Source organism: Aotus nancymaae, unplaced genomic scaffold (assembly GCF_030222135.1).
Source record: "Aotus nancymaae isolate 86718 unplaced genomic scaffold, 86718_ANA_hifiasm-v0.15.2.pri h1tg000020l, whole genome shotgun sequence".
Taxonomy (NCBI): Eukaryota; Metazoa; Chordata; class Mammalia; order Primates; family Aotidae; genus Aotus; species Aotus nancymaae.
The window spans coordinates 43,756,516-43,775,684 of NW_026988432.1; the positions used below are offsets into that span (position 1 = coordinate 43,756,516).

Genomic DNA, 19,169 nt, shown 5'->3' on the forward strand with positions numbered 1-19,169 from the left:
ATAAATGAGAACATGCAGCATTTGGTTTTCTGTTCCTGCATTAGTTTGCTAAGGCTAATAGCCTCCAACTTCCACCATGTCCCTGCAAAATACATAGTCTTGTTCTCTTTATGGCTACATGGTATTCCATGGTGTATATGTACCACATTTTCTTTGTCAGGTTTGACACTGATGGGCATTTAGTTTGATTCCATGTTTTTGCTTTTGTGAATAGTGCTGCTATGAACATACGCATGCATGTGTCTTTTAATAGAATGATTTATATGACTTTGGGTATATACCCAGTAATGAGATTGCCAGATTGAATGGTATTAGTGCCATTAGGTCTTTGTGGAATCACTACACTGTCATCCACAATGGTTGAACTAATTTATAATCCCACCAACAGTGTATAAGCATTCTTTTTTCTTCACAATCTCACCAGCATCTGTTATTTTGGGCTTTTTAGTAATCGCCATTCTGTCTGGTGTGAGATGGGATCTCACTGTGGTTTTGGTTTGCATTTTCCTAATGATCAGTGATATTGAGCTTTTTTTCATATGACTCTTGGCCACATGTAAGTCTTTTAAAAAGTGTCTGCTCATGTCCTATGCCCACTTTTTAATGGAGTTACTTGGTTTTCTGTTGTAAATTTGTTTAAGTTCCTTATAAATGCTAGATATTAGACCTTTGTTAGATGCATAGTTTGCAAAAATTTGCTCCCATTCTGTAGGTTGTCTGTTTACTCTGTTGATACTTTCTTTTGCTCTGCAGAAGCTGTCTAGTTTAATTAGGTCCCATTTGTTAATTTTTGGTTTTGTGGCGATTGCTTTTGGCATCATGGTCATGAAGTCTTTGCCTGTACCTGTGTCCTGAATGATATTGCCTAGGTTGTCTTCCAGGGTTTTTATACTTCGGGGTTTTACATTTGAGTCTCTAATCCATCTTGATTTAATTTTTGTATGTGGTATAAGGAAGGGGTCCAGTTTCAATCTTCTGCATATGGCTAGGCAGTTTTTTTTTTTCTATAGTAGCTATTTTGTCTGTCAGATCCTGAATAGTTTTATCATGATTTTTAGCATCCTTGTATTGAGTTCCAATGTATTTTTGTAGCTCAGTGATCTTACTCCTATGTATATGCATATTCTGAATCCTATTTCTGTTATTTCAACTATCTTAGCCCAGTTCCAATGCCTTGCTGGAAAGGTAATGCAGTATTTGGAGGAAAGAAGGCACTCTGACTTTTTGGGTTTTCAGCTTTCTTGTGATGGTTCTTTCTCACCTTTGTGAGCGTATCTACCTTCAGTCTTTGAGGTTGCTTACCTTCAGATATTTTTATAATTTTTTCTTTTATCCTGTTGATGACCTTGGAGGTTTGACTGTGATATAAGGTGGATTCAGCTGACGGGCTTCATTTCTGGGAGACTTAAGGGGGCCAGTGCTCAGCTCCCAACTCCTAGACTGGGAGAACTTGTATTGGGTCCTGACTTTGTCCTTGGCTCCTTGAGTTTTGGCCTGCACTGGGGAAGCCAAGATGCAGCAGCTGCAGCAGAGTGCTAGTGGATGCAGGGGTGTCTCCCTCCCTACCAGCTTTCACCACAGTGGCAGAGGCAATGCAGCTGGTTGGGGAATAGGGGAAGGAGGCCCCTGCTGAAACTCCGTGTGTGGTCGCATTGGAGGAGGTGGTAGTTTGGGGCCAGAGTACTGGCCCCGGCAGGGCAGGTCTGGGTGCCTTCTCTGTGTCCTGCAAGCAGAAGTGATCACTCAGGGTGTGGAAGGGTCCCCTGTTCTCTGCACAGTGTTAGCACAAGGGCAGGGCACTGGTGGGGGCAGGGCTTGTTGGCTCTGGGCCCTCTGAGACTCTCTGCAATGATGATCAGAAGAGCTGGCCATCAGCAGAGGTGTTGAGGGTCCAGCTGCACTCTCAGCTGGCTGGGCAAGTAAAGCAAAACTCTCTTGTGCAGAATGTGCCAGGGTAGTGATGTGGTGAGTTGCTGTGGGCCAAGGGAAAGCTGAAGTATGGAGAGAGAGCCCGTGGGCTGGTGTGTGGCCATAGGGGCCCTCTCACTGGAGCTCTCTACTTGTTAGATGTGTTTCACCCACGCAGAAGCTATGCCGTGGGCCCCACCCAAGACTGCCCTATAAGCAAGTATGGCTGGGCTGGGGGCCTGGGGAGAGGCCCAGAGACTAAGGAGTCCACAGGTCAGACCAGTCCCATCTGCTGTGCAGGACCAGCTTGCAGAGATCAGGTCCAACAGTTACCTTAGGGCTAAAGTCTTTCACAGGAGCAAGTTGAGCCTAGAGGTATGGCCATCTCTAGCTGTGCTCTATCCACCATAGATGCTCTCGCACCAAACCCTCTGGGCTCCACATCAGCTGGCTTTCTGCTCTTACCACTTCTCGAAGAGGCTCTCCTTGCCACCTCAAGTCTGTGTTGGTTGAGGGGGCTCTTCCTGCTGGAGTTTCAGAGGCTTGTGCCAAGAGCAGGTTGCTCTTTGACAGTTCAACTCACCCATTCCTCTGGAGCTGTTGTGGCTCAAAAATGAGTCTTGGTATGTGGTAGTCCTTGCAGGGTTCCCAGCTTTCTTCCCCTTCAGCCCAGATTCTCTGTCCACTCTTGGTGCCTTCCCTCCAAAGATCTGTTAAAAGCACTGAGATAGTCCCTCCACAGGAGCTGTTCCACTTGTCTGCACCTAGTTGGCCATCTTGCCCTCTCTCTCTTTAGAGTTTCTTAAATCCCTGTCATTGAACATTAGGTGTGTTTTAATTTTTAAGTATTATAAACAATGCTATAATAAATATCTCTAAAACTTTTAAATTGAACGTAACTACTCATTTTAAGCAAAATATATTGTGATAACAAATAATGAAAGTTGAATTATATTATACAGTAGTACCAGAAGCACAGGGAAAAATGATATACCTTAGCATTCTGCCAAAGCTTAAATAATTTGCCAATATTTTCACGGTTTCCGAAATCCTTACAATCTTAACTTTGCAAACCCTTTTTCAATTCACTTTTAAGAAGACATTTTTAGGAATTGAATTTCATATCATTAATTCTGTGGGGTTAGGAGACTTGTTGCATTGTCTGTTGCATCTTGTATGGCAACTGGTTCACAATTTTGTACAGTATTCACCCTTTAATTGTATAATTTAGTTGTTAGTATTGGCATTGTCTCTATGAATATAAAATAATTTTTGAACATCACTTTAAATATAACCCAAACTACATAATAACTCTTGGTGAGTATATTGTTTAAATCTAGAGGTTTCTTTCCTGCAATATAATTTATGATTTAAATTATTTATTTCATAAGATAAAAATTGCTTTATTGTGTCTTTAATAATTATTGTATTGTGAAAGACAATACATTGTATTGTATTTTGCAATTTTTATAATTGATTTGAATGAAATGGAGAGCTAAGAAAACTTACTCTCATTGCAATAAATGGCACATATTTAAAATCAACTGTACTTTTATATACATTTGATGCCATATGATTAACTCTTAGATGAATCTATCCATTATAATTTTGTAAATATTATCTTTCCATGTTGTCTAGCAGATTTCTTGTACTTCACAGTATGCCTTTAGAGATAATTTCTGTGTATTAAACATTTCAATATTGGTTGCTTATAGTGATATTCTCTAAAGGATAAAATGCTAGAAAGTTGGTAAATTCATTCACTTTCTAGCTGTTGTGTTGGTTTTGTATATGATAGAGTAAAGCCTATATTCTATATATAAACGTTAATTTTTGTGTGTGTGTTTAGGTATAATATAAAAATATTATTCAATCAATTTTAACTGAAGTTACTTCTAGAAGGGTGGATTTATAGGCTCCTTAAACAAGAGGGCATCAAGGAAATTTAAGGGTGTTACTCCTCAACCATTTCACTGTAGCCAAAAACAGAGAAGTGATTATCTTTTTAAAAAATGATAGATTTGGCTTCTTTCTTATGAAGCAACTATGTGTGTGTGTGTGTGTGTGTGTGTGTGTGTGTGTGTGCATCTGTGTATGTTAGGATCATTGGACTGTCATAATTTCTTCTTTAGTTTCAGAGGTCCAAAAAAACAAAGACTTTTTCCCAGGATATATTAAATTTATGTAGTTTCATCTGTACCTGATTTAGATGATGAGATTTTGGACATTAGAGATAATAACATTTAGATGCAAGTTTGGCCTTTGATTGGAGATTTGTGGGCACCCTCAAAGGAGGTGAATGTATTTTGCATGAGTGGGATGTGGATCATGGGGCCTAGGAGTGCAGTATGGTATGCAGAATCTGGGCTTTCATAATTTGTGCCCTTCATGTCAGGCTTGTAAATATGCCAGGTTACATGGGCAGAGGGATTTTGTAGATGTAATTGTGTTTATAATCAGTGCCATTAGATTGGGAAATTGTCCCGGATTGTAATAGTAATTACATGAGTCTTTAAAAGCAGAACTTTCTCTTGGATGGCAGGAGAACAAGTCAGAGAAATGTAGAGTCAGAGAGTTCCAAAGCATGAGAAACACTCAGCCAGCCATTTCTGACTTGAAGATGGAAGGGGCCACATAGAAACTGTGAAAAGATAATACATTTTGCCTGCAACCCTAATGAGATTACAACTTTAATGAGATTAGAAATGGTTTATCCCCCTGAGCCTCTAAAGGACAGCCCAGGCCAACTGAAACCTTCATTTCAGCTTGTGAGATCCTAAGCAGATTACTGACCTAGCTCAATAGCATTCTAACTTATACAAACATGAGATAATAAATAGACATTATTTAAAGTCAATAAGATGATACTGTTTCAATTCTTCAATTGCATTTTATGTCAGGAGTGTTTTTAAAAGGTTTCCTCATATAGAATTGCAAGATTTTGAAAAGTGTATTCTTAAATTATTTTTTGCACTTCTAGTTGTGGTATTTCTCTTTTATTAATTCTTCAGTTATATTTGGTTTATGAAGTAAATAATGATAATTTTTATTATACTAATTTGCTAATTTTTAAAATTATTTATGTTACTTTCATCATTGTTTATCTGGGGATTTCCAAGAATAATATTATTTCATCTGCTATTAGAGAGATTAATTTTTATTAATTCTTATGTCTTTAGTCATATTTTTTATCTAATTACATTGGTCAATACTTCTAATACAATGTTAAATAGCAGTGGAAATAAGTGACATCCTTGCTTTACCCACTTCTTAATGGGATTACTACTAGTTTTTTTATTCCCTTAAATATCATGAAGGCTTTAAGAGTCAACATACATTTTATCATGTTAGGAAAGTATTGTCAGTTTCAATGTATTGAGTAGTTTTTAAAATTGGGAATGGGTATTGAATTTTCTCAAGAACCTTTTCTGCCTCTAGGAAGAAGCTCCTATAATATTTCTCTCACTATCTATAATACAGTGAATTAAATTAATGGATTTTCTAATTTGAACCTTGAATTGCTGGAATAAATCTTACTTGACCATTATATCTCCCATCCTTTCTTAACACACTCCAATTTTCTTTTTACCATCACTATTAAACCAAAATATCTCTGATTTAGGTCATCAGTGATTTCCATGTTGCTAAATCTAATCATTATTCTTTTGTCCTCATCTTAATTAAGTTACACAGGTCACTTTACCAAGTGGATTATACCTTTAGCCTTGGAAACTTTTTTTTTTTTGGCTTCTAGAACACATTCTTCATGTGTTTTGCTGCTTTTCTGGATTCTTGTTCTCAGTTCCCTCTACTGGTTTCTTTATATCTCCTCACACTCCAAACATTTGAGAATCCCAGTGCTTAATCTTTTATAATAAATCTTATATATCCAACTGCCAACACTTACTCTCCACTTAGATATCTGGTAAGTATCTGAAATTTAATTGTCCTAAAATTGTACTTCAGATGTGGAACTGCTCTATAACCTGCATTCTATCCAATTTCAGTTTATGACAATTCACTCCTTCCAGCTTTTCAGGTAACATTTGGAATATGCACTGAAATGCATTTACTTATTAAAATGAAACATTCATTTATTTTGTGAATTTCTGGGCCGAAAGAATGTACATGTTCAGCTTTAGTAGACAATGCCAAAAAGTTTTCCCAGACAGTTATTTATTTTTCCACTGCCACCATCATGCCTGAGAGGTGCAGCTTTAGATTAACGGTACCATCTACTATCATCTTTTATTTATTTATTTATTTACTTGCTTGCTTACTTACTTTAGAAGCAGGGTCTTGCTCTCTTGCCCAGTTTACAAGCCATCCTTCCACCTCAGCCTCCCAAGTAGCTGGAACTATAGGTGCACACCTGGTTTGTTTGTTTGTTTGTTTGTTTGTTTGGTAGAGATGGGATCTTGCTATATTGCCCGGGCTGGTTTTAAAATCCTGGTCTGAAGTAATCCTCCTGCCCAGCCCTCCCAAAGTGTTGGGATTACAGGTGTGTGTCACAGCACCTGGCCAGTATTTATTTTTAACTTTCGTCTTTCTGGAGGACCATGGTTTTAAATTTGCATTTCTCTGATGTCTAATGGGTTTAAACGTTTTTAAAGCAGTTTATTTCTAATGTTGTGTCAGAAGCTAGCACAGAGAGTTGGACTCAGATTTCTCCTCCATGTTCTAGTTGTGACCTCTTTGCTACCTCTTTTTGAGATTCTATTTTCTGGACTGAAAAAAACGGATATTTGTTAATTTGACTTGTTAGCAATCTGAAAGAAAAATTTAGGCATTAAAGTATTGGTTAAAGAAGAATATATGTAAAAGTCTTCAAATTCATAATAATTTATGATTTATATGAATAATAAATTATTTTTATCATTTAAGAATTTAATAATTTAGTTTTTTAGTACTTTTGTATTTAATCTTGTTTGATTTGCATGTATTAAGAATATACCACATTTAAAGCATGGCTCTGTGAAGTTCTAATATTACTAAGTTACTGTTTATTTTAAATGTTACACAGGCTCTTTCCTCAGAGGCAGAGTTGTGCTGAACAATTTTTCCCACCTTGATGTTTCCATTATTTTTATTTACAACTATTAGCAGTAATTTACATTTTGTTAATGGTCCAACAATTTGTAATACAATGGGATTATGAAGATTAAGTGTTTCTTAACTTAAATTCTTCTTAAATGTTATTAAGTAACATATTCCCTGAGATGAATGATATAAAATAAATAGATCTACAAATTTATTAATTAATCATATCTCCTACTGTCTTCTCATTTCTGATTCCCCATGAAATAGTCAGTGTTACCAGTATAATGTGTCATCTTTTACATATTAGCCTATGCATCTATAAGTATATATTAGGTTATATGGCTGTATATATATCTGTATTATTTGTTTTTGCTATCTGATTTTTACAAAAGCAGGTTTGTCCTATATACATATTTAGTAATGTTGCTCTTTTACATAAAATATATTGTGGATATACATCAAGGTTATTAGATATGAATCTAATACTTTCTTTGAAACAGCAATTAATATTACATTCTAAGGACATGCCATAATGTCCATCAAGGTACAGTGCAGGAAACATAAATCCCTCTATTTTAGGTAGAAAAAAAATTTAGATACCAACAAATTTGCAAAGCTGGCAGAAAATGCTCTGGGCTGGATATCCAAAAATGTTTTCCAAATTTAGCATAGAAGCTACAGCATCTGAGGCTGTCTATGGACCTCTTGAGTTCAAAAGCCACAGTATTCAGCCTATCCATACTCAAGGATCAGGGAGCTGGGGTCTGGAAGCATTAACCACTGCTGCTAATTCTACAGTGCCTCAATATCCATAGCTGGAAGATGGGCACTACAACTCTGCTACAGGTAGCTCAAACTTAGCTCAAGTCCTCATGACCTTACTTGCCAGTAGAGAGAACACATACAAAACTGAACTAAGCCAGAAGCAAACAGAAATCACAAAGAAGACCTTTACCTTTCACTTTCTATAATATACATGACTAAATCCCTTATCTGTTGAAACCAATTTGCATCCTAAACTCTTTCAGCAAGGAAACCTAGAAACCCCTCCCTCCTTCCCTCTCTCTCTCCTCCTTCCCTGCCCTTCCCTTTCCTCCCTCCAAATAAAACTAGAAACCTCTCTCTCCCTCTCTCCTTCCTCCTTTTCCTTCCTTCCCTCCCTTCCTCCCTCCCTTCCTCCCTTCCTTCCCTCCCTCGTCTTTGTATTCCTATCTTCCTTTCTGTTCTTTTTTATTTTCCTAGGCTTTGCCACCGAAGAAAGCCCATTAGAAGGAAAGTGAAATGGAGATTTACTGACCAGTAAACGTTATTCACCTCAATGACAACTTATTCAATTATTTACCTTTTAAATAAATTCAGATTGAATATAGTTATTAACCACTACAAACAATATTAAAATGAATAACTTTATATTTGTGGTTGTTATGAATTGGTTCTTTCTATGGGATAGACTCCCAAAAGTTGAATTGTTACATTAGAACTAAGTATGTTTTTCAAAATAAATATTGCTGAAATATTTTCTAAAACATATGTATACATATGCACACATATGTATATATTAGGAGCAATACAAATGTATGATTTCTCTCATTTTTCCTGGAATGGTAGGTATTTTTAAATTATACCAACCTAATTGTTGGTTTAAAAAGTGTTAATTTTCATGTTTCTGCCTGTTAACAGAGTAAATACACTTTTTCTTATTAGACATTTAAATTTAGTTTTTAATGCAAAAATTTCCATTAATGACATACTGATGTTAGATATTCCAAAGATTAATATTTTTGAAGTTGTATATTATCATTTATATTAGGAAAGGAATAAAGACATAATACTAGTGACTCCATGGATCTTATTACTTAGGCCAGGGCTAAAGTAATTGTACCTATCCAAAAGTTGCAGATTGCAAGAATTACACATGCAATGCTTAAGGTGTGCTCATGATTGTTTCATAACTTCATTTAGTAAGCCTTCCATAAGCACTTATTGAAGGCATAGTGATGTAACTCATTAATTTTGACCCTTAGGCACTGAATTTTCATGTTTATTTTTTGATTTTTTCCATTGAAAAATACTTTGCAAACTGACTTCTAGAGATTGACAGTTGTTTGGTCTGTAAAATATGCAATTATTTTATGCATCAGACCTACCTGAGGCTAGATAATGTTTTCAAGGGTCATTTATGTTGTAGAGTTTGTCAGTACTTTATTCCTTTTTATGACTGAATAGTTTCTATTTTCTAAATATATTACATTTTGTTGATCCATTCTTCAGTAGATAGACTTTTGGCTGTTTCCACTTTTTTTGACTATTAAGAATAATGCCACTCTTAACATTCACTACAAGTTTTTGCATAATATGTTTCATTTTCCTTGGTTATATATCTAGGAGAGGAATTGCCAGGTCATGTGATAGTTCTATGTTTAACATTTTGAGGAACTGCCAAATTGTTTTCCAAAGTTACTACAATATTTTACATTACCAAAAGTGATTTATAAGGGTTTCAATTCTAACATATTCTCAGCAACAATCAGTATTATCTGTTCTTTTTTTACCCCCCTTTTTAAATAAAACCATCCTTAATGGGTATATAGTGGTATTTGATTTGCATTTCCATGATCACTAATAATGGAAAATGACTTTTCCTATGTCTGTTTGTCATTTGTATATCTGCTTTGGAGAAATGTCTATCCAAATCTTTTGTCCATTTTATATTCAGGTTTTTTTTTTAACTTTTTATTGATTTGTAAGTATTCTTTCTGTAGTTTGGATATTAGACACTTATGAGATAGATTGTTTGAAAATATTTTCCCCCACTCCATGTCATGTTGTTTCACTTTCTTGTAAGTATACTTGAAGCAGAAGATATTAAAAAGTTTAAAAACTAAAAGTTGGTAATTTTGATGGTCTTATTTATTTTATCTTTAGCTGCCTATGCTTTAAGTATCGTATTTGAGAAACCATTGCCTAACCCAAAGTCTCAAGAATTTATATCTATGTTTTCTTTTAAGATTTATGTAGTTTGAACGATTACATTAATATTTTTCAATATAAGTTTAGTTAATTTTGTGTACGGTATGAAGTAGAAGTCCAAATTCATTTTTTTGGTACGTGGATATTCAGTATTCCCAGCAGTGTTTTTTGAAAACACTATTTTTTCTCATTGAATTGCCTAGACACTGTTGTTAAAATTAATTGGTAATTAAATTAGTATGGATTAATTTTTGCATTCTCAGGTTTATTCCATTGATTATATGTCTTACCTTATGCCAATACTACAAAACGAGTTTTGTTAATCAATGAGGAGAGCATTTTCATCTTAATAATATTAAGTGTTTAAATCCATAGTTACAGGTATCTTTTCATTTAGGCCTGTTTAATTCCTCTTAATTGCATGTTGTAATTTTCACTTGTACAAGCATTTTGATATTACAAATAAAATTTTTATAATTTCATTTTTATCTTCCTTATTTCTTGTGTATAGAAATACTGTCAATGTTTGTGTTGCCTTTGTATCCTGCAGGTTGCAAAATTGTTCATTAGACTCCATAGTTTTTAAAAATAAATTATTTAGGATTTTCTATACACAAATCCTTTTTTCTGCAAATACAGATGTTTACTTTTATCTTCTCAATCTGGAAACGTTTATTTCTTTTTCTTACCTAATAACTTTGGTTAGAACATCAAATATAATGTTAAAAAAGATAGGGGAGCAAATATTCCATTCTTTCTGACATTAGTGGTATTATCCACTTTTCATCAAGTATGATGTTGGTTTTCACAGGTACATTCTATAAGAATAAGAAAATTTCCCTTTATTGTTAGTTCACTGAATTTTTTTTAATTACAAAAGAGTATAGAATTATGTCAAATGCTTTTTCTACATTCATTGAAATAATGAAATTGCTTTGGTCTTTTATTATATTAATATGGTGTTTATTACATTTACTGATTTTACATGTTAAACCAACCTTGCATTTCTAGATAAATCTTACTTGATCATGGTGTATAGTCCTTTCTATATGTTGCTGGATCCAGCAACTATTTTGTTAAGGATTTTTGTGTCTATATTCACAAGAGATATCAGTCTGTACTTTTTATTTCTTGTGATGTCTTGTCAGGATTTACTATCACAGTGAGACTGCCTCCTAGAATAAGTGGGTAAGTGTATATTTCTTTTCTATTTTTTTGGAAGATTTTGTGAAAGACTTAGGTTGATTCACCTTTTAAAATCTAGTAAAATTCACCAATAAAGCAATTTGGTCCTGGCTTGTCTTTATGAGAAGTTTTTTGATTATTAATTCAGTCTATTTGCTTGTTACAGACTTATTCAGATTTTCTGTTTCTTCTTGAATAAGTTTTCATAGGTGGTGTGTTTTTAGGAATTTATTTATTTCATGTTGTTTATCTAATTTGTTGGCATAACATGTTTTATAGTATTCTGTAATCACTTTTTGAAGGTTCATAGCAATATTCCCTCTTTAATATCTGATTTTAGTAATTTGAATCTTCTCTCTTTTTTCTTGGTCAGTGTATGTAGTATTTTATCAATTTTCTTGACCTTTCCAAAGAACAAACTTTTGGTTTTGTTTATTCTCTCAATTTTTTGTGTATATTATAATTCATCTTTTTCCCACTGAAGGTTTTTTTTAAAAATTAATTTTTATTCTTTTATTTGCTTGAGGTTTAGTTTTTTCTTTTTTCCTTTCTCTGTTTCTCTTAGATGTAAAGTTAGGTTACTGACATATGAACTACTTTAATGTAGGCACTTAGAGCTAGACATTTCCTTTAAAGCAGTGCTCTAATTTCACCCAATAAGTTCCAATATGTTGTACATTCATTCTCATTCATGTCAAAATATTTTATAATCATTATTGAGATTTCTTCTTATACTTGTTGGTTATCAAGAAACATATTGTTTAATGTCCATATGTTTGAATTTCCAAATTTCCTTTTGCTATTGATTTATAATTTTGTTCCAATGTGGCTGGAAAGCACTTTGCATGACTTCAGTCTTTTCAAATTTAATGTGAGTTGTTTTATACTATAACATATGATCTCTCCTGGAGAATGTTCCACGTACATTTGAGAAGAATATGTATTCTGCTGTTGGATGAAGTTCTCTGTAGATGTTTATTAGGTCTGTTTGCTGTTTAATGTTGTTGAAGTCTTCGATTTCCTTGTTGATCTTCTGTATAGTGGTCCTATTCATTATTGAAAGTGCATACAAAGTCTATTTTTTGTTAAATTTTCTGTTTCTCTCTTTAGTTCTGTCAGTTTTTGTTTCATGTATTTTGAAGCTTTGTTGTTGGGTAGACTGATATTTATGATTGTTATGTCTTGATTGACACTTCTATTATTATAAAATGTCTTTTGTTTGTTCTAGCAATTTTTATTCTAAAGTCTATTTAGTCTGATATTTATCTAGCCTCTTCAGCTCTAACATGGTTATTGTTTGCATGACATTTCTTTAACATGGTTACTGTTTGCATGGAATTTCTTTTTCCAGTATTTTACTTTCAACACATTTGTGTCTTTGATCTCAAATGTGTCTTTTATGAACAATATATGCTAAGACCATTTCTTTCAAATTCATTCTGTCAATCTCTATACTTTAATTAAAGGGTTTAATTTATTTGCATTTAATATAATTACTGATAAGGTAGGATTTGTATTTCCATTCTGCTACTTATTTTCTCTGTGTCCTATGTCTTTATATTTTCTCTATTCCTTCATTATTACCTTCTTTTATATACCACTTTAATTAGTTTGTAATTGATTCAACTATATATTTTTGAATTATTTTCCTAGCAATTGTTCCAAGAGTGGAATTCACAATTTGATTTACAAAACATCATTTTGGATTAATACTAACAATTTCAATAGTATATAATTTTTTTCTCCTCTATAGCTTTCTTTCCCTTTTCATTTGTTTGTCTTGATATTGTATAAATTATATCTTTATACATTGTGTGACTATCAACAGAGATTTACAATTATGGCTTTATGCAATTATCTTTTAAATTAGGTAAGAAAAAAGGGTTATAAAATAATACATTTATACTTTTTAAATATTTACCTATATAGTTATGATTACTGATGGTCTTTATCTCTCCATGTGGATTCAAATTACTGTCTATCATTCTTTTCATCTCAATCTGAAGGATTTCCTTTAGTATTTCTTCTAAAACAGGTTTATCTCAATATTTGATTATCTGAGAATGTCCTAATATCTCTATTGTTTAAGTTATGGTTTTGCTTGATATAGGATTCTTGGTACTTTTCTTTTCTTTCTGTATTCTGTGTATGCTTGTATATACCTTCTGGTTCCCATTGTTTTGACCGAGAAATTATCTGTTATTCATGTTGAAGATCCTTTGCATGTGAAGTGTTACTTCTCTCTTGCTGATTCCAGGAGTCTATGTCTTTGACCTTTGACAGTTTGATTGTGATGTATCTCAAGTATATATCTTTGAGTTTTTACAACTGAAATTTCTTGAGTTTCCTCAATGTGTAAATTAATGTTTTTAAACCAAATTTTGGAAGTTTTCAGTCATTTTGAATATACTTTCTGCCTCCTGGCTCTCCTTTCTTCTTTGACTACTTTAACTTTTATATGTATATTGGTATATTTCATGGTATGTCACACAACTATGAAGCTCTGTTCACTTCACATTATTTTTTTCTTTCTATTCTTCAGTCTAGATAATCTCAGTTGACTCATCTTCAGGTTTGCTGATTCTTTCTTCTGCCTACTCAAATCTGCTGTTGAGCCCAGATAGCAAAAAATTTTAGTTCAGTTATTGTACTTTTCAACTGTAGAATTTCTAATTGAGTTTTTAAAATAATTTATATCAGTTTCTATTTTCTAAAACGTCATTTTAATGCTTTGCTTTAGTTCTTTAGCTCCTTAAACATATTTAAAATAGCTGAATGGGTTAATAAATAAAATGTCTAGTTTCCCTCTGACACTATTTCTATTGATTACTTTTTTATTCCATGTAGTCTATACTTACTTAATTATTTGAATGTCTCATTTTTAGTTGTTGTTGAAAACTGGACATTTTAAATATAATGCATTTATAATGGACATTCTATTTTCACTTCTCCTCAGGATTTTTTCCTGTTGTTGTTTACTGAGGTAGTAATTTCGATTTTGTTGTTTTTTGTTTAATGAACTTTCTAACGTAATTCGGTGAAGTCTGCTTTCTTTGTCACGTGCAGCCCCTGAAGTCTCTTTTCAGCTTAGGGTCTGTTAATCATTGGATAATAATCCTTAAAATCTGAAAACAATTTCTTTCTGTCTTTGCAGAAATGTTCTGTGTGCTTGTTTAGGTTCGCCTTCAATAAACAACCAGGCACTTGACAACTCTGCCTTAGCATTGTTTTGTTGTTGTTGCTGTTTCTTGCTTTTCAAAGAGCCTCAAGATCAGCAGGCAAGGAGAGGTTAAATGGCTTCTCAGGTATTTCCAGAACATGTGAATACCTTGGACTTTCACACATCCCTGGATATTTGCAGCCTTCTACATTCCCAGGAATATGTTGGAGCTTTGCAAAACTACTATGGATATAATTCCATCAATTTGCCCTTTTTAGTTTATTAGTTAGTCTGCTGTTCCAATTTTTAGCCACTGTCGCAGGTGGCCACAAAGTTAATCAATTGCCTGTGATTTTTTTGACAACCATGCTCTGGGGAAAAAGCTTTTCTGAGTAAGAGTGTTTGTGCTGGTGAACTCTGTATCAAATCAAATACAGACATCCTTGCAAGTGGAAGTTTCCTTGAAAACCACCAGACAGGTCAAATAAAGATAATATTTTGAGAATGAGGCTTTGAAAGCATTCTAGCCTGATTCTGCTCTTTTTGGTGGCTGCGAGATGGCTGCTTTTCACCATAAATTATTATTTGAGGCTTCTGTGGAGCAGAAGAGAAGGACTAGAAGGTGAAACACCACAAAGCGCACTCTGCTTACTAAGACTAGTCTATTTTTATTAAATCAGTGCTTCCTAGATTGTTGCAAGCCTTTGGCTAATTTTGAGTGCTGACAGGCTGATTTGACATTTTTTGGCCAGTTCGTTTTAATTCCATTTATACAGGAGGGAGTTTTCAGAGACTTCTGCTTCACTGTTTTCGTTGATGTCTCTGCAAAGACATAATCTGGGAATGTTGACTTTTTATTTTACCTTTTTTTCATGGTCTTTTTCATTTAAATTTTGATTATGATGCCTTTTGCCACATACTATTATAAAATGTGCTGCCAAAACCCATCAACAGATCTCTTGGTTTACTTGGCAAGGTGACACTCTTCTTTAGCCCAAGATTATACAAATGAAATCTTATTGATTACTCTAATTTGAACTGTTCTGTGTTTGCATTTAGACTTTTATTCATCTCAAACTTTACTTTTGTTATTATATGAGTTAGATGTGAGATATAGAGACTACTTTGAATTTTTTTAAACAGAGATTTCACATTATTCCAATTCCATTAATTAAATAACTTCTTTCTCACTGAATTCAGATATCACTTTTTAAAAAATATTTATTTGAATTTATTTCTGGCCTCGAATTTTTCCCTCTGGTCTTTATTATGATTAGGAAAATAAATGTTGCTTTAATATAGTATTATAGGATGTTTTAGTATCGGGTAGCAAGTTTCCAATATTTTGTTTTTCAGTACCTTTTAGCTAGTCTCAGATACCTTTCTTCCTCATGAACTTCATTTAATGCAGTTAAAAAAAGAATACTCCATTTTGCTATATTTTTACAGTAATGTTGGGAGAACACATATTATATTCATTAAATTTTTTTGTAACAAATCATCCTTTTCATGTGAAACTTGATTTAGCGTTTTTAATAATAGTTTTTGTTTACTTTATATAGGTCCTCTTCTTTTTGTCAAATTTGTTCCCAAATAATTTATATTTTTGAGAAAACTTTTAAAGCATTTATTCCATATTTTAAAAGCAGATTATTACTTATATAGATAAAAGCTATTTGTTTCCTAATCCTTATATCTAGCCATTTTACAAAAATTATTTATGATTGTTTTAAAAAGAATTATTCTATTTTTTCTAGGTATTTAATCGTGTTATCTGAAGTTGAGGATATATTAACTATTGATTTTCAATATTATAATAGCAATATTTGATTTTATTATTTAATTGTGTTTACCTAGTCTTTCCCAAAGCATGATTAATAATGGTGGTAAAAGACAGTATGGTCTTATTCTTGAGTCTAATGAGGATACATTCAGCATTTTATAATTTGTTTTGATATTTGTTATTGTTTATATTATATTTGAATAATTTTTCTCATGATATATTAAATGACTGTTTTGCAAAGTGTTGGTATATTTATGTTATTTTCTCCTTTAACTTGTTGATGTGATGAATTATTCAGAATTTTCTAATATTTTTCAATTTTTGTGTAACTGAAACACATTCTACTTCATCATGATTAATCTATTTTTTACCTAATAGAAGGATGAAAAGCTACACAATTTACTTGTATTCTGTATTTCTCTTTTCTTAGCTGGAAGATTTGAGAAGAGTTCATGATCAACTCACCCGGAGGAAAAAAAGTCATGAAAATCAGTATCTGGAAGCAGTTAGTAGTTTTTATGCTGCAGTAAGTTGACTTTTTCCTATTTCCTACTTAGAACTTTATTCTCTATTTCCAAATATTGACTCATGTATCTAAAAATGATTTCATTATTATGCTGTTTTCATTTTGATAATTATACATGTGTGAATGATTCTTTTCTTTTCTTAAAGAAAAAAACATGGGATATTGAGCTTTCTGATGTTGCAAAAGATTATTCAGATATTTCTTTCACATGTACTCAACTGATGGAAGAAAATAAAAAACTCGAGATTGATATTAACACAATGACAGAAAAAATCAATGAAAGGTAAATTTAAAAATACATTTTTTCTTATATAATATAATATAATCCAATATGTTAAATATAATAAATCTCTCCAGTTTGTGTCCCTTGAGTTATATGGTGGTGTTTTGATTCTTATTAACTTAAAATTTCATTTCTATTCAAAATGTTGCCTTTAATCACACTGGATTCCCTTTGAAAAGTCAAAATAATTTTAAAAAGTTGTAAGAGGATTTACACACCCTAACCTCACCCTTTGTGTGTGTGTGTGTGTGTGTGTATGTATATGTGTGTGTATATATATATATATATATATATATATATTTTCTCTTATACTCAAAAATACTTTAGACTTGAAATACAGTAGCCCCCACCTTAACCATGGGAGATATGTTCCAAGACCCATAGTGAATTCCTGAAACAACAGATAGTACCACTTATAGCCCTATAAGTACTACAGTGTTTCAATCTGATAGCTGAGCTGGCTACTAAGTGACTGACAGGCAGCATACACAGCACTGATATGCTAGACAAAGGGATTATTCACATCTGGGACAGGAGAGCATGAGATTTCATCCTGCTACTTAGAACAGCACACAATTTAAAACTTACGAATTGTTTATATCTGCAATTTGCCATTTAACCTTTTCAGACCACAGTTGACTACAGGTAACTAAAACGGCAGGAATCAAAACTGCAGATATGGAGGATCTTACATATGTCTTATCAAGCTCATGATCTCCTTCAGTCCACTCTGAATTTTTCCCACAACTACTATACGAGTATTTTTGGTTTGGAAATCTATGAGTTTTCTTGACTCCTCTTTCTATTGCAACCCTCATATTTAATGTATGAACAAAAACTATTCCACATACTAAATGTATTTTCAATCTATTCTCTTCATTACTCCACCAACAATCTAGTACAAGCTATCAACATGTCTGGCATGAATTCACAATGACAAGCAGAACTGATCTACATGCAATCACTTTCTAATCCATTATCTACATTTTGCTAGGAGTGTTCTTATTTATCTTAACATGAGTATGATCAATTCCTCTCTATATCTGCATTAATTTTAACAAGGGTGAAGGGACAAAAGATCATCCTGCAAAGTCCCTTGAATAGGCATATCTGCTTCTACAGTCTCATATTCTTCCCAGTTCACCCTTATTACTTGGTTCAAATACAGTAGTATTACTTCCATTTCTTACACTTTTCACTCTTTTTCTAGCCCATACATGGTATTTTTATGCTACTTTCTTTTCCTAGAATGTTTTTACCTCTTCCTTCTACCTAGTTGCCACTTATCAGGTTACAGCTGAGGAGTCAGTTCTGGGAAGCTTTCATTGACTTTTCTATGAAATTAAGTTCCTCTATTATATGTGTATGTGGGACACATGGCTCTTTCTCACACTTCTTCTCATATTCATAATTTTTGTATATGAATATTTGATTTATTTCTGTCTTCCTCAAAAATGGGAAGATCCATGAGGTCAGACCATGACTACTTTTTCTTCACTATTGAATCCTCATCATATAGCAGAGGGTCTGACACATACTATGCTATCAGGAAAAAGGTGGCAGTGATACTTGATGATTGTACTGGAAGTTTGATAAAATTTCTTAGGATTCTTTTACCTTTGGAAATTACAGAATGGAACAATTTGTAATACTTACTTGTATGTTAAACGTACAGGATGTTGGCTCTTTAAAGAATAACTCAAAACTGTAGTTGCTAATATTACTACATTTTATCATTTTATTTTATAAAGAAAAAGGACCAGAGGAGCAAAAGCAAACAAACATCCGAAGAGTGGGTGAGCTAATAAGGACACCAATCTGGAGGAAAGGAAGTGTGTGTGAGAGTTAGCACTTAGATTATTCTGCAGTAACATGTAACACCCAAATCTTAGTGGCTCAAAATATAAAAGTTGATTTCTCACTGACATTGTGATTTAACTGGTAATAGAGGGAAATATACATTAGTGAGATCACTCAATGGCTCTTATAGCTTCCACAGGAAGGTTATACATGTTAATACCACTCACATTCCTTTGAACAAAGCAAGTCACATGACCAAGTCTGATGTCAGTGAGATGACAAGTTTAATTCTCTCAAGAATAGTTATAGTGTATAATAGGGTACACTAGCAAGTCTATCACAAGCTGTGGGAATACATTTCTATTTATCGGGGAGGATTTCCATGGTGCATATCTTACCCAGAAAACATCTTGAGACATTACTTAATTATTTAATTATCTTCCAATTTTTACCAGAAGTTAAAAATTAAATGGATAATTTCTAACAGTGGATTACATAGTACTGAACAGAGAAT

General features: G+C 33.1%; 1 protein-coding gene across 3 annotated transcripts in view; it reads left to right on the forward strand.

Moving 5' to 3' along the window:
- Positions 1–19,169, forward strand: part of CCDC178 (coiled-coil domain containing 178) — a 559,051-nt gene that overhangs the window by 216,354 nt on the left and 323,528 nt on the right. For all 3 annotated transcript variants that reach the window (XM_064378981.1, XM_021670019.2, XM_064378982.1), the window contains exons 13-14: positions 16,477–16,572; positions 16,719–16,855. In XM_064378981.1, coding sequence (XP_064235051.1) covers positions 16,477–16,572; positions 16,719–16,855 — 233 coding nt within the window. The remainder of the gene's footprint in view (positions 1–16,476; positions 16,573–16,718; positions 16,856–19,169) is intronic.